This window comes from Oncorhynchus nerka, unplaced genomic scaffold, assembly GCF_034236695.1.
Source record: "Oncorhynchus nerka isolate Pitt River unplaced genomic scaffold, Oner_Uvic_2.0 unplaced_scaffold_859, whole genome shotgun sequence".
NCBI lineage: Eukaryota > Metazoa > Chordata > Actinopteri > Salmoniformes > Salmonidae > Oncorhynchus > Oncorhynchus nerka.
The window spans coordinates 124,813-143,428 of NW_027040422.1; the positions used below are offsets into that span (position 1 = coordinate 124,813).

The 18,616-nt window shown below is 40.5% G+C and overlaps 1 protein-coding gene across 1 annotated transcript in view; it reads left to right on the top strand.

The window, feature by feature from the left end:
* galr1b (galanin receptor 1b) overlaps window positions 1–18,616 on the top strand; it is a 75,302-nt gene that overhangs the window by 26,224 nt on the left and 30,462 nt on the right. The window contains exon 2 of the mRNA XM_065016813.1: window positions 2,386–2,451. Coding sequence (XP_064872885.1) covers window positions 2,386–2,451 — 66 coding nt within the window. The remainder of the gene's footprint in view (window positions 1–2,385; window positions 2,452–18,616) is intronic.

Below are 18,616 nucleotides of genomic sequence, written 5' to 3' on the forward strand. Positions count from 1 at the left end.
AGAGTACTGATGGGACACAGAGTACTGATGGGACACAGAACACTGATGGGACACAGAACACTGATGGGACACAGAGTACTGATGGGACACAGAGTACTGATGGGACACAGAGTACTGATGGGACACAGAGTACTGATGGGTCACAGAGAACTGATGGGACACAGAAACTGATGGGACACAGAACACTGATGGGTCACAGAGTACTGATGGGACACAGAGTACTGATGGGACACAGAGTACTGATGGGACACAGAGTACTGATGGGACACAGAGTACTGATGGGACAGAACACTGATGGGACACAGAGCACTGATGGGCAACAGAGCACTGATGGGTCACAGAGTACTGATGGGACACAGAGAACTGATGGGACACAGAGAACTGATGGGACACAGAGTACTGATGGGACACAGAGTACTGATGGGACACAGAGTACTGATGGGACACAGAGTACTGATGGGACACAGAGTACTGATGGGACACAGAGAACTGATGGGACACAGAGTACTGATGGGACACAGAGAACTGATGGGACACAGAGTACTGATGGGACACAGAGAACTGATGGGACACGGAACACTGATGGGACACAGAACACTGATGGGACACAGAGTACTGATGGGACACAGAGTACTGATGGGCCACAGAGTACTGATGGAGACAGAACACTGAAGGGACAGAACACTGAAGGGACACAGAGAACTGATGGGACACAGAGTACTGATGGGACACAGAGTACTGATGGGACACAGAGTACTGATGGGACACAGAGTACTGATGGGACACAGAACACTGATGGGTCACAGAGTACTGATGGGACACAGAACACTGATGGGGGGACACAGAGCACTGATGGGACACAGAGACACTGATGGGACACAGAACACTGATGGGACACAGAGAACTGATGGGACACAGAGCACTGATGGGACACAGAACACTGATGGGTCACAGAGTACTGATGGGACACAGAGTACTGATGGGACACAGAGTACTGATGGGACACAGAGTACTGATGGGACACAGAACACTGATGGGTCACAGAGTACTGATGGGACACAGAGTACTGATGGGACACAGAACACTGATGGGACACAGAGCACTGATGGGACACAGAACACTGATGGGACACAGAACACTGATGGGACACAGAGTACTGATGGGACACAGAGAACTGATGGGACACAGAACACTGATGGGTCACAGAGTACTGATGGGATACAGAGAACTGATGGGACACAGAACACTGATGGGACACAGAACACTGATGGGACACAGAGTACTGATGGGACACAGAGAACTGATGGGACACAGAACACTGATGGGACACAGAGTACTGATGGGACACAGAACACTGATGGGACACAGAACACTGATGGGACACAGAACACTGATGGGACACAGAGTACTGATGGGACACAGAACACTGATGGGACACAGAGTACTGATGGGACACAGAGTACTGATGGGACACAGAGAACTGATGGGACACAGAGAACTGATGGGACACAGAGAACTGATGGGACACAGAACACTGATGGGACACAGAGAACTGATGGGACACAGAGAACTGATGGGACACAGAGTACTGATGGGACACAGAACACTGATGGGACACAGAGTACTGATGGGACAGAAGGTACTGATGGGACATGTGTACATGAGGAATGTTGACGATGTCATCCCGAGACCGTGTATGTCACGGTAACTACTGTCTTCCATCCAGAGGAGAGGGAGAAGGGGCTTCCTTTCTCCCACAGATTAGACAGGGAGGTATGTGCTGTTATTAAGGCCGACTGACTGTCCACGAGGAAGGACCTCTATCACATCTTCGTAATGTATCTGTTATGATGCTAAATGGCTAAATTGTCATTATTTTGCCACTATGGCCTATTTATTGCCTTTTACCTCCCTTATCTAACACGGTACCTCATTTTGGGTCCCACATATGTTGAGCGTTGTTTATTCCATGTGTAACTCTGTGTTGTTTGTTTGTGTCGCACTCCTTTGCTTTATCTTGGTCAGGGTCGCAGTTATAAATGAGAACTTGTCTACGTGGTTAAATAAAGGTGAAATAAATAGATAAATCAATAAAAATGAAACGTTTATACATTCATCCGCTAACGCTAACGCTAACCGCCAACCGCTAACCGCTAACTGCTAACCGCTAACCGCTAACCGCTAACCGCTAACCGCTAACTGCTAACCGCCAACCGCTAATCGCTAACTGCTAACCGCTAACCGCTAACCGCTAACTGCTAACCGCTAACTGCTAACCGCTAACTGCTAACTGCTAACCGTTTATCACAATTGAATTCCAAGTATAGAGAGAACTGAATGTGTTCAGACTGTTATGTTGATGATGCGTTTCCTTTTCCTCTCCAGGTGTTATTCCATCTCCACAAGAAGATGAAGAATATGTCCAAGAAATCAGAACGCTCAAAAAGAAAGGTACACCTGTTTCTCTGTTAAATACACCTGTTTCTCTGTTAAATACACCTGTTTCTCTGTTAAATACACCTGTTTCTCTGTTAAATACACCTGTTTCTCTGTTAAATACACCTGTTTCTCTGTTGATACACCTGTTTCTCTGTTGATACACCTGTTTCTCTGTTGATACACCTGTTTCTCTGTTGATACACCTGTTTCTCTGTTAAATACACCTGTTTCTCCAAAATAACACCTGTTTCTCTGTTAAATAACACCTGTTTCTCTGTTAAATACACCTGTTTCTCCAACATACACCTGTTTCTCTGTTGATACACCTGTTTCTCTGTTAAATACACCTGTTTTCTCTGTTTCTCTGTAAATACACCTGTTTCTCTGTTGATACACCTGTTTCTCTGTTACACCTGTAACTCCAACATAACACCTGTTTCTCTGTTAATACACCTGTTTCTCTGTTAATACACCTGTTTCTCTGTTGATACACCTGTTTCTCTGTTGATACACCTGTTTCTCTGTTGATACACCTGTTTCTCTGTTGATACACCTGTTTCTCTGTTGATACACCTGTTTCTCTGTTAATACACCTGTTTCTCTGTTGTTCTCTGTTGATACACCTGTTTCTCTGTTGATACACCTGTGACTCCAACGTAACACATAAACACATCTTTGGAAAAGGTCATGTTTTACCTCCAACCAACTGTTGGTAATACTGACTACTGACTGTTGGTAATAGTGACTTTTGGTAATACTGACTACTGACTGTTGGTAATACTGACTACTGACTGTTGGTAATACTGACTATTGACTGTTGGTAATACTGACTACTGACTGTTGGTAATACTGACTGTTGGTACTGTTGACTACTGACTGTTGGTAATACTGACTACTGACTGTTGGTAATACTGACTACTGACTGTTGGTAATACTGACTGTTGGTAATACTGACTGTTGGTAATACTGACTGTTGGTAATACTGACTGTTTCTCTGTTGGTAATACTGACTGTTGGTAATACTGACTGTTGGTAAGGTACTGACTACTGACTGTTGGTAATACTGACTGTTGGTAATACTGACTGTTGGTAACTGACTGACTACTGACTGTTGGTAACTGACTGTTGGTACTACTGACTGTTGGTAATAGTGACTACTGACTGTTGGTAATACTGACTGTTGACTGTTAATACTGACTACTGACTGTTGGTAATACTGACTACTGACTGTTGGTAATACTGACTACTGACTGTTGTAATAGTGACTACTGGTAATAGTGACTACTGACTGTTGGTAATACTGACTGTTGGTAATACTGACTGTTGGTAATAGTGACTGTTGGTAATACTGACTACTGACTGTTGGTAATACTGACTACTGACTGTTGGTAATACTGACTACTGACTGTTGGTAATACTGACTGTTGGTAATACTGACTGTTGGTAATACTGACTACTGACTGTTGGTAAACTGACTGTTGGTGACTGTTGGTAATACTGACTACTGACTGTTGGTAATACTGACTACTGACTGTTGGTAATACTGACTACTGACTGTTGGTAATACTGACTACTGACTGTTGGTAATAGTGACTGTTGGTAATACTGACTACTGACTGTTGGTAATACTGACTACTGACTGTTGGTAATACTGACTGTTGGTAATACTGACTACTGACTGTTGGTAATAGTACTGACTGGTAAGTACTGACTACTGACTGTTGGTAATAGTGATACTGACTGTTAGTGATACTGACTGTTGGTTGACTACTGTTGGTAATACTGACTACTGACTGTTGGTAATAGTGACTACTGACTGTTGGTAATACTGACTACTGACTGTTGGTAATACTGACTACTGACTGTTGGTAATACTGACTGTTGGTAATACTGACTGTTGGTAATAGTGACTGTTGGTAATAGTGACTACTGACTGTTGGTAATAGTGACTACTGACTGTTGGTAATAGTGACTGTTGGTAATACTGACTGTTGGTAATAGTGACTACTGACTGTTGGTAATAGTGACTACTGACTGTTGGTAATAGTGTGACTGTTGGTAGTGACTAATGACTGTTGGTAATAGTGACTACTGACTGTTGGTAATAGTGACTACTGACTGTTGGTAATAGTGACTGTTGGTAATACTGACTGTTGGTAATAGTGACTGTTGGTAATACTGACTACTGACTGTTGGTAATAGTGACTACTGACTGTTGGTAATAGTGAGTGACTGTTGGTAATAGTGACTACTGACTGTTGGTAATAGTGACTACCGACTGTTGGTAATAGTGACTGTTGGTAATACTGACTGACTGTTGGTAATAGTGACTACTGACTGTTGGTAATACTGACTACTGACTGTTGGTAATAGTGACTACTGACTGTTGGTAATACTGACTACTGACTGTTGGTAATAGTGACTGTTGGTAATTGTGACTGTTGGTAATAGTGACTGTTGGTAATACTGACTTGGTAATAGTGACTACTGACTGTTGGTAATAGTGACTGTTGGTAATACTGACTACTGACTGTTGGTAATAGTGACTACTGACTGTTGGTAATACTGACTGTTGGTAATACTGACTGTTGGTAATAGTGACTACTGACTGTTGGTAATACTGACTACTGACTGTTGGTAATACTGACTACTGACTGTTGGTAATAGTGACTGTTGGTAATAGACTACTGACTGTTGGTACTGATACTGACTGTTGGTAATAGTGACTACTGACTGTTGGTAATAGTGACTACTGACTGTTGGTAATAGTGACTGTTGGTAATACTGACTGTTGGTAATAGTGACTACTGACTGTTGGTAATACTGACTGTTGGTAATAGTGACTACTGACTGTTGGTAATAGTGACTACTGACTGTTGGTAATACTGACTACTGACTGTTGGTAATAGTGACTGTTGGTAATACTGACTGACTGACTGTTGGTAATACTGACTACTGACTGTTGGTAATAGTGACTACTGACTGTTGGTAATACTGACTACTGACTGTTGGTAATAGTGACTACTGACTGTTGGTAATACTGTTGACTACTGACTGTTGGTAATAGTGACTACTGACTGTTGGTAATACTGACTGTTGGTAATAGTGACTACTGACTGTTGGTAATAGTGACTACTGACTGTTGGTATAGTAGTGACTACTGACTGTTGGTAATAGTGACTACTGACTGTTGGTAATAGTGACTACTGACTGTTGGTAATAGTGACTACTGACTGTTGGTAATAGTGACTAATACTACTGACTGACTGTTTAATACTGACTACTGACTGTTGGTAATAGTGACTACTGACTGTTGGTAATACTGACTGTTGGTAATACTGACTACTGACTGTTGGTAATAGTGACTACTGACTGTTGGTAATACTGACTACTGACTGTTGGTAATACTGACTGTTGGTAGTGACTACTGACTGTTGGTAATAGTGACTACTGACTGTTGGTAGTGATACTGACTGTTGGTACTACTGACTGTTGGTAATACTGACTACTGACTGTTGGTAATAGTGACTACTGACTGGTAATGGTGACTACTGACTGTTGGTAATAGTGACTACTGACTGTTGGTAATAGTGACTGTTGGTAATAGTGACTGTTGGTAATAGTGACTACTGACTGTTGGTAATAGTGACTACTGACTGTTGGTAATACTGACTGTTGGTAATAGTGACTACTGACTACTGACTGTTGGTAATAGTGACTACTGACTGTTGGTAATATGACTGTGAATACTGTTGGACTACTGACTGTTGGTAATAGTGACTGTTGGTAATACTGACTGTTGGTAATACTGAGTGACTACTGACTGTTGGTAATAGTGACTACTGACTGTTGGTAATAGTGACTACTGACTGTTGGTAATAGTGACTACTGACTGTTGGTAATACTGACTACTGACTGTTGGTAATACTGATACTGACTGTTGGTAATACTGACTGTTGGTAATACTGACTGTTGGTAATAGTGACTACTGACTGTTGGTAATAGTGACTACTGACTGTTGGTAATAGTGACTACTGACTGTTGGTAATACTGACTACTGACTGTTGGTAATACTGATACTGACTACTGACTGTTGGTAATAGTGACTACTGACTGTTGGTAATACTGACTGTTGGTAATAGTGACTACTGACTGTTGGTAATAGTGACTACTGACTGTTGGTAATACTGACTGTTGGTAATACTGACTACTGACTGTTGGATAATACTGACTGTTGGTAATACTGACTACTGACTGTTGGTAATACTGACTACTGACTGTTGGTAATACTGACTACTGACTGTTGGTAATACTGACTACTGACTGTTGGTAATACTGACTGTTGGTAATAGTGAATACTGACTGTTGGTAATACTGACTACTGACTGTTGGTAATACTGACTGTTGGTAATACTGACTACTGACTGTTGGTAATACTGACTACTGACTGTTGGTTACTGACTGTTGGTAATAGTGACTGTTGGTAATACTGACTACTGACTGTTGGTAATACTGACTACTGACTGTTGGTAATAGTGACTACTGACTGTTGGTAATAGTGACTGTTGGTAATACTGACTACTGACTGTTGGTAATACTGACTACTGACTGTTGGTAATACTGACTACTGACTGTTGGTAATAGTGACTACTGACTGTTGGTAATAGTGACTACTGACTGTTGGTAATAGTGACTACTGACTGTTGGTAATAGTGACTACTGACTGTTGGTAATACTGACTACTGACTGTTGGTAATACTGACTGTTGGTAATACTGACTACTGACTGTTGGTAATACTGACTACTGACTGTTGGTAATACTGACTACTGACTGTTGGTAATACTGACTACTGACTGTTGGTAATAGTGACTGTTGGTAATACTGACTACTGACTGTTGGTAATAGTGACTGTTGGTAATACTGACTACTGACTGTTGGTAATACTGACTACTGACTGTTGGTAATAGTGACTGTTGGTAATACTGACTACTGACTGTTGGTAATAGTGACTACTGACTGTTGGTAGTGACTACTGACTGTTGGTAATAGTGACTACTGACTGTTGGTAATACTGACTACTGACTGTTGGTAATAGTGACTGTTGGTAATACTGACTACTGACTGTTGGTAATACTGACTACTGACTGTTGGTAATACTGTTGACTACTGACTGTTGGTAATACTGACTACTGACTGTTGGTAATACTGACTGTTGGTAATACTGACTGTTGGTAATACTGACTACTGACTGTTGGTAATAGTGACTACTGACTGTTGGTAATAGTGACTACTGACTGTTGGTAATAGTGACTGTTGGTAATACTGACTACTGACTGTTGGTGAATACTGACTACTGACTGTTGGTAATAACTGACTGTTGACTACTGACTGTTGGTAATAGTGACTACTGACTGTTGGTAATACTGACTACTGACTGTTGGTAATACTGACTGTTGGTAATACTGACTACTGACTGTTGGTAATACTGTGACTGTTGGTAATACTGACTACTGACTGTTGGTAATAGTGACTACTGACTGTTGGTAATAGTGATACTGACTGTTGGTAGTGATACTGACTGTTGGTAATACTGACTACTGACTGTTGGTAATAGTGACTACTGACTGTTGGTAATAGTGACTACTGACTGTTGGTAATACTGACTACTGACTGTTGGTAATACTGACTACTGACTGTTGGTAATACTGACTGTTGGTAATACTGACTACTGACTGTTGGTAATACTGACTGTTGGTAATAGTGACTACTGACTGTTGGTAATAGTGACTACTGACTGTTGGTAATACTGTAATACTGACTACTGACTGTTGGTAATACTGACTACTGACTGTTGGTAATAGTGACTACTGACTGTTGGTAATAGTGACTACTGACTGTTGGTAATAGTGACTACTGACTGTTGGTAATACTGACTACTGACTGTTGGTAATAGTGACTGTTGGTAATACTGACTACTGACTGTTGGTAATACTGACTACTGACTGTTGGTAATACTGACTGACTGTTGGTAATGACTGACTACTGACTGTTGGTAATAGTGACTACTGACTGTTGGTAATAGTGACTACTGACTGTTGGTAATACTGACTACTGACTGTTGGTAATACTGACTACTGACTGTTGGTAATACTGACTGTTGGTAATACTGACTACTGACTGTTGGTAATACTGACTACTGACTGTTGGTAATACTGACTACTGACTGTTGGTAATACTGACTACTGACTGTTGGTAATACTGACTGTTGGTAATACTGACTACTGACTGTTGGTAATACTGACTGTTGGTAATAGTGACTACTGACTGTTGGTAATAGTGACTACTGACTGTTGGTAATAGTGACTGTTGGTAATACTGACTGACTGTTGGTAATAGTGACTACTGACTGTTGGTAATACTAGTGACTACTGACTGTTGGTAATACTGACTACTGACTGTTGGTAATAGTGACTGACTGTTGGTAATACTGACTGTTGGTAATACTGACTACTGACTGTTGGTAATAGTGACTGTTGGTAATACTGACTACTGACTGTTGGTAATACTGACTACTGACTGTTGGTAATACTGACTACTGACTGTTGGTAATACTGACTACTGACTGTTGGTAATACTGACTACTGACTGTTGGTAATACTGACTACTGACTGTTGGTAATACTGACTGTTGGTAATACTGACTACTGACTGTTGGTAATACTGACTACTGACTGTTGGTAATACTGACTACTGACTGTTGGTAATAGTGACTGTTGGTAATACTGACTACTGACTGTTGGTAATAGTGACTGTTGGTAATACTGACTGTTGGTAATAGTGACTACTGACTGTTGGTAATACTGACTGTTGGTAATACTGACTGTTGGTAATACTGACTACTGACTGTTGGTAATACTGACTACTGACTGTTGGTAACTACTGACTGTTGGTAATACTGACTACTGACTGTTGGTAATACTGACTGTTGGTAATACTGACTACTGACTGTTGTAATACTGATACTGACTGTTGGTAATACTGACTGTTGGTATACTGACTGTTGGTAATACTGACTGTTGGTAATAGTGACTACTGACTGTTGGTAATAGTGACTACTGACTGTTGGTAATAGTGACTGTTGGTAATAGTGACTACTGACTGTTGGTAATACTGACTGTTGGTAATAGTGACTACTGACTGTTGGTAATACTGACTACTGACTGTTGGTAATACTGACTACTGACTGACTGTTGGTAATAATACTGACTGTTGGTAATACTGACTGTTGGTAATACTGACTACTGACTGTTGGTAATACTGACTACTGACTGTTGGTAATAGTGACTACTGACTGTTGGTAATACTGACTGACTGTTGGTAATACTGACTACTGACTGTTGGTAATACTGACTACTGACTGTTGGTAATAGTGACTGTTGGTAATACTGTAATACTGACTGTTGGTAATACTGACTACTGACTGTTGGTAATAGTGACTACTGACTGTTGGTAATAGTGATACTGACTGTTGGTAATAGTGACTACTGACTGTTGGTAATACTGACTACTGACTGTTGGTAATACTGACTACTGACTGTTGGTACTGATACTGACTGTTGGTAATACTGACTACTGACTGTTGGTAATAGTGAATACTGACTGTTGGTAATACTGACTGTTGGTAATAGTGACTACTGACTGTTGGTAATACTGACTACTGACTTGGTAATACTGACTACTGACTGTTGGTAATACTGACTGTTGGTAATACTGACTGTTGGTGGTGACTACTGACTGTTGGTAATACTGACTGTTGGTAATACTGACTACTGACTGTTGGTAATAGTGACTACTGACTGTTGGTAATACTGACTACTGACTGTTGGTAATACTGACTGTTGGTATATGACTGACTACTGACTGTTGGTAATACTGACTACTGACTGTTGGTAATACTGACTACTGACTGTTGGTAATAGTGACTACTGACTGTTGGTAATACTGACTGTTGGTAATACTGACTACTGACTGACTGTTGGTAATAGTGACTGTTGGTAATAGTGACTGACTGTTGGTAATACTGACTGTTGGTAATATGACTGACTGTTGGTAATACTGACTACTGACTGTTGGTAATAGTGACTGTTGGTAACTACTGACTACTGACTGTTGGTAATACTGACTACTGACTGTTGGTAATACTGATACTGACTGTTGGTAATACTGACTACTGACTGTTGGTAACTACTGACTGTTGTAATACTGACTGGTACTGACTACTGACTGTTGGTAATACTGACTGTTGGTAATACTGACTGTTGGTAATACTGACTACTGACTGTTGGTAATACTGACTGTTGGTAATACTGACTACTGACTGTTGGTAATACTGACTACTGACTGTTGGTAATACTGACTGTTGGTAATACTGACTGTTGGTAATAGTGAATACTGACTGTTGGTAATACTGACTACTGACTGTTGGTAATACTGACTGTTGGTAATACTGACTACTGACTGTTGGTAATACTGACTACTGACTGTTGGTAATACTGACTACTGACTGTTGGTAATACTGACTGTTGGTAATACTGACTACTGACTGTTGGTAATACTGACTACTGACTGTTGGTAATACTGACTACTGACTGTTGGTAATAGTGACTACTGACTGTTGGTAATACTGACTACTGACTGTTGGTAATACTGACTGTTGGTAATACTGACTACTGACTGTTGGTAATACTGACTGTTGGTAATACTGACTACTGACTGTTGGTAATACTGACTACTGACTGTTGGTAATACTGACTGTTGGTAATACTGACTACTGACTGTTGGTAATACTGACTACTGACTGTTGGTAATACTGACTACTGACTGTTGGTAATAGTGACTGTTGGTAATACTGACTGTTGGTAATACTGACTGTTGGTAATACTGACTACTGACTGTTGGTAATACTGACTGTTGGTAATACTGACTACTGACTGTTGGTAATAATACTGACTGTTGGTAATACTGACTACTGACTGTTGGTAATAGTGACTGTTGGTGACTACTGACTGTTGGTAATACTGACTACTGACTGTTGGTAATACTGACTGTTGGTAATACTGACTGTTGGTAGTGACTACTGACTGTTGGTAATAGTGACTACTGACTGTTGGTATAGTGACTACTGACTGTTGGTAATAGTGACTACTGACTGTTGGTAATACTGACTACTGACTGTTGGTAATACTGACTACTGACTGTTGGTAATACTGACTGTTGGTAATACTGACTACTGACTGTTGGTAATACTGACTACTGACTGTTGGTAATACTGACTACTGACTGTTGGTAATACTGACTGTTGGTAATACTGACTGTTGGTAATACTGACTACTGACTGTTGGTAATACTGACTACTGACTGTTGGTAATACTGACTACTGACTGTTGGTAATACTGACTACTGACTGTTGGTAATACTGACTACTGACTGTTGGTAATACTGACTACTGACTGTTGGTAATGACTGACTGTTGGTAATACTGACTACTGACTGTTGGTAATACTGACTACTGACTGTTGGTAATACTGACTGTTGGTAATACTGACTGTTGGTAATACTGACTGTTGGTAATAGTGACTACTGACTGTTGGTAATAGTGACTACTGACTGTTGGTAATAGTGACTACTGACTGTTGGTAATAGTGACTACTGACTGTTGGTAATACTGACTACTGACTCTTGGTAATACTGACTACTGACTGTTGGTAATACTGACTACTGACTGTTGGTAATACTGACTACTTACTGTTGGTAATACTGACTGTTGGTAATACTGACTACTGACTGTTGGTAATACTGACTGTTGGTAATAGTGACTACTGACTGTTGGTAATAGTGACTGTTGGTAATACTGACTACTGACTGTTGGTAATACTGACTACTGACTGTTGGTAATAGTGACTACTGACTGTTGGTAATACTGACTACTGCCTGTTGGTAATAGTGACTGTTGGTAATACTGACTACTGACTGTTGGTAATACTGACTACTGACTGTTGGTAATACTGACTACTGACTGTTGGTAATACTGACTGTTGGTAATACTGACTACTGACTGTTGGTAATACTGACTACTGACTGTTGGTAATACTGACTGTTGGTAATACTGACTACTGACTGTTGGTAATACTGACTACTGACTGTTGGTAATACTGACTGTTGGTAATACTGACTACTGACTGTTGGTAATACTGACTACTGACTGTTGGTAATACTGACTACTGACTGTTGGTAATACTGACTACTGACTGTTGGTAATACTGACTACTGACTGTTGGTAATACTGACTACTGACTGTTGGTAATACTGACTGTTGGTAGTAGTGACTGTTGGTAATACTGACTGTTGGTAATACTGACTGTTGGTAATAGTGACTACTGACTGTTGGTAATACTGACTGTTGGTAATACTGACTACTGACTGTTGGTAATACTGACTACTGACTGTTGGTAATACTGACTGTTGGTAATACTGACTGTTGGTAATACTGACTACTGACTGTTGGTAATACTGACTGTTGGTAATACTGACTACTGACTGTTGGTAATACTGACTGTTGGTAATACTGACTGTTGGTAATACTGACTACTGACTGTTGGTAATACTGACTGTTGGTAATACTGACTGTTGGTAATACTGACTACTGACTGTTGGTAATACTGACTACTGACTGTTGGTAATACTGACTGTTGGTAATACTGACTGTTGGTAATACTGACTGTTGGTAATAGTGAATACTGACTGTTGGTAATACTGACTACTGACTGTTGGTAATACTGACTGTTGGTAATACTGACTACTGACTGTTGGTAATACTGACTACTGACTGTTGGTAATACTGACTACTGACTGTTGGTAATACTGACTGTTGGTAATACTGACTACTGACTGTTGGTAATAGTGACTACTGACTGTTGGTAATACTGACTACTGACTGTTGGTAATAGTGACTACTGACTGTTGTAATACTGATACTGACTGTTGGTAATACTGACTGTTGGTAATACTGACTACTGACTGTTGGTAATACTGACTGTTGGTAATACTGACTACTGACTGTTGGTAATGACTGACTACTGACTGTTGGTAATACTGACTGTTGGTAATACTGACTACTGTCTGTTGGTAATACTGACTACTGACTGTTGGTAATACTGACTACTGACTGTTGGTAATAGTGACTGTTGGTAATACTGACTGTTGGTAATACTGACTGTTGGTAATACTGACTACTGACTGTTGGTAATACTGACTGTTGGTAATACTGACTACTGACTGTTGGTAATAGTGACTGTTGGTAATACTGACTACTGACTGTTGGTAATAGTGACTACTGACTGTTGGTAATACTGACTACTGACTGTTGGTAATAGTGACCACTGACTGTTGGTAATAGTGACTACTGACTGTTGGTAATAGTGACTGTTGGTAATACTGACTACTGACTGTTGGTAATACTGACTACTGACTGTTGGTAATACTGACTACTGACTGTTGGTAATACTGACTACTGACTGTTGGTAATAGTGACTAATGACTGTTGGTAATAGTGACTACTGACTGTTGGTAATACTGACTACTGACTGTTGGTAATACTGACTGTTGGTAATACTGACTACTGACTCTTGGTAATACTGACTACTGACTGTTGGTAATACTGACTACTGACTGTTGGTAATACTGACTACTGACTGTTGGTAATACTGACTGTTGGTAATACTGACTACTGACTGTTGGTAATACTGACTGTTGGTAATAGTGACTACTGACTGTTGGTAATAGTGACTACTGACTGTTGGTAATAGTGACTGTTGGTAATACTGACTACTGACTGTTGGTAATACTGACTACTGACTGTTGGTATAGTGACTACTGACTGTTGGTAATACTGACTGTTGGTAATACTGACTACTGACTGTTGGTAATACTGACTGTTGGTAATACTGACTACTGACTGTTGGTAATACTGACTACTGACTGTTGGTAATACTGACTGTTGGTAATACTGACTGTAATACTGACTACTGACTGTTGGTAATACTGACTACTGACTGTTGGTAATACTGACTACTGACTGTTGGTAATACTGACTGTTGGTAATACTGACTGTTGGTAATACTGACTGTTGGTAATACTGACTACTGACTGTTGGTAATACTGACTGTTGGTAATACTGACTACTGACTGTTGGTAATAGTGACTGTTGGTAATACTGACTACTGACTGTTGGTAATACTGACTACTGACTGTTGGTAATACTGACTACTGACTGTTGGTAATAGTGACCACTGACTGTTGGTAATAGTGACTACTGACTGTTGGTAATAGTGACTGTTGGTAATACTGACTACTGACTGTTGGTAATACTGACTACTGACTGTTGGTAATACTGACTACTGACTGTTGGTAATACTGACTACTGACTGTTGGTAATAGTGACTAATGACTGTTGGTAATAGTGACTACTGACTGTTGGTAATACTGACTACTGACTGTTGGTAATACTGACTGTTGGTAATACTGACTACTGACTCTTGGTAATACTGACTACTGACTGTTGGTAATACTGACTACTGACTGTTGGTAATACTGACTACTGACTGTTGGTAATACTGACTGTTGGTAATACTGACTACTGACTGTTGGTAATACTGACTGTTGGTAATAGTGACTACTGACTGTTGGTAATAGTGACTACTGACTGTTGGTAATAGTGACTGTTGGTAATACTGACTACTGACTGTTGGTAATACTGACTACTGACTGTTGGTAATAGTGACTACTGACTGTTGGTAATACTGACTACTGACTGTTGGTAATACTGACTGTTGGTAATACTGACTACTGACTGTTGGTAATAGTGACTGTTGGTAATACTGACTACTGACTGTTGGTAATACTGACTACTGACTGTTGGTAATACTGACTACTGACTGTTGGTAATACTGACTGTTGGTAATACTGACTACTGACTGTTGGTAATACTGACTACTGACTGTTGGTAATACTGACTACTGACTGTTGGTAATAGTGACTGTTGGTAATACTGACTGACTGTTGGTAATACTGACTGTTGGTAATAGTGACTGTTGGTAATACTGACTGTTGGTAATACTGACTGTTGGTAATACTGACTACTGACTGTTGGTAATACTGACTGTTGGTAATACTGACTACTGACTGTTGGTAATACTGACTACTGACTGTTGGTAATACTGACTACTGACTGTTGGTAATACTGACTACTGACTGTTGGTAATACTGACTGTTGGTAATACTGACTACTGACTGTTGGTAATACTGACTACTGACTGTTGGTAATACTGACTGTTGGTAATACTGACTGTTGGTAATACTGACTACTGACTGTTGGTAATAGTGACTGTTGGTAATACTGACTACTGACTGTTGGTAATACTGACTACTGACTGTTGGTAATACTGACTACTGACTGTTGGTAATACTGACTACTGACTGTTGGTAATAGTGACTAATGACTGTTGGTAATAGTGACTACTGACTGTTGGTAATACTGACTACTGACTGTTGGTAATACTGACTGTTGGTAATACTGACTACTGACTCTTGGTAATACTGACTACTGACTGTTGGTAATACTGACTACTGACTGTTGGTAATACTGACTACTGACTGTTGGTAATACTGACTGTTGGTAATACTGACTACTGACTGTTGGTAATACTGACTGTTGGTAATAGTGACTACTGACTGTTGGTAATAGTGACTACTGACTGTTGGTAATAGTGACTGTTGGTAATACTGACTACTGACTGTTGGTAATACTGACTACTGACTGTTGGTAATAGTGACTACTGACTGTTGGTAATACTGACTACTGACTGTTGGTAATACTGACTGTTGGTAATACTGACTACTGACTGTTGGTAATAGTGACTGTTGGTAATACTGACTACTGACTGTTGGTAATACTGACTACTGACTGTTGGTAATACTGACTACTGACTGTTGGTAATACTGACTACTGACTGTTGGTAATACTGACTGTTGGTAATACTGACTACTGACTGTTGGTAATAGTGACTACTGACTGTTGGTAATACTGACTACTGACTGTTGGTAATACTGACTGTTGGTAATACTGACTACTGACTGTTGGTAATAGTGACTGTTGGTAATACTGACTACTGACTGTTGGTAATACTGACTACTGACTGTTGGTAATACTGACTACTGACTGTTGGTAATACTGACTGTTGGTAATACTGACTACTGACTGTTGGTAATACTGACTACTGACTGTTGGTAATACTGACTACTGACTGTTGGTAATAGTGACTGTTGGTAATACTGACTGTTGGTAATACTGACTGTTGGTAATAGTGACTGTTGGTAATACTGACTGTTGGTAATACTGACTGTTGGTAATACTGACTACTGACTGTTGGTAATACTGACTGTTGGTAATACTGACTACTGACTGTTGGTAATACTGACTACTGACTGTTGGTAATACTGACTACTGACTGTTGGTAATACTGACTACTGACTGTTGGTAATACTGACTACTGACTGTTGGTAATACTGACTACTGACTGTTGGTAATACTGACTACTGACTGTTGGTAATACTGACTGTTGGTAATACTGACTGTTGGTAATACTGACTACTGACTGTTGGTAATAGTGACTACTGACTGTTGGTAATAGTGACTACTGACTGTTGGTAATAGTGACTGTTGGTAATACTGACTACTGACTGTTGGTAATACTGACTACTGACTGTTGGTAATACTGACTACTGACTGTTGGTAATACTGACTACTGACTGTTGGTAATAGTGACTACTGACTGTTGGTAATAGTGACTACTGACTGTTGGTAATAGTGACTACTGACTGTTGGTAATACTGACTACTGACTGTTGGTAATACTGACTGTTGGTAATACTGACTCCCATCCATCATCCATCTATCTATCTGTTCCCCTGACACCACAGCTCTCTGCTCCCATCCATCTATCTATCTGTTCCCCTGACACCACAGCTCTCTGCTCCCATCCATTTAGAATACGTGGACAACTACAAATACTTAGGTGTCTGGTTAGACTGTAAACTCTCCTTCCAGACCCATATCAAACATCTCCAATCCAAAGTTAAATCTAGAATTGGCTTCCTATTTCGCAACAAAGCATCCTTCACTCATGCTGCCAAACATACCCTTGTAAAATTGACCATCCTACCAATCCTCGACTTTGGCGATGTCATTTACAAAATAGCCTCCAATACCCTACTCAACAAATTTGATGCAGTCTATCACAGTGCTATCCGTTTTGTCACCAAAGCCCCATATACTACCCACCATTGCGACCTGTACGCTCTCGTTGGCTGGCCCTCGCTCCCATCCATCATCCATCTATCTATCTGTTCCCCTGACACCACAGCTCTCTGCTCCCATCCATCTATCTATCTGTTCCCCTGACACCACAGCTCTCTGCTCCCATCCATCTATCTATCTGTTCCCCTGACACCACAGCTCTCTGCTCCCATCCATCCATCTATCTATCTGTTCCCCTGACACCACAGCTCTCTGCTACCATCCATCCATCTATCTATCTGTTCCCCTGACACCACAGCTCTCTGCTCCCATCCATCTATCTATCTGTTCCCCTGACACCACAGCTCTCTGCTCCCATCCATCTATCTATCTGTTCCCCTGACACCACAGCTCTATGCTCTCATCCATCTATCTATCTGTTCCCCTGAAACCACAGCTCTCCGCTCCCATCCATCTATCTATCTATCTGTTCCCCTGACACCACAGCTCTCTGCTCTCATCTATCTATCTATCTATCTGTTCCCCTGACACCACAGCTCTCTGCTCTCATCTATCTATCTATCTGTTCCCCTGACACCACAGCTCTCCACTCCCATCCAGCCTAATGCGCCCTAATAGAGAGACAGCACCTTTACCAGTGGTTACAGAGTTACCTTGTTAACTGTTGAGGAGAAAAATAACAGACTGAAAAAAAATAATGATGCTTATGATGTGAGAGAGTGCAACACAGCTGCTCAGTAGAGTAAACAGTTAGAAAGAGCCTGATATCCTCCCCTCCCCTCCCTCCCCCCCCCTCCCTCCCTCC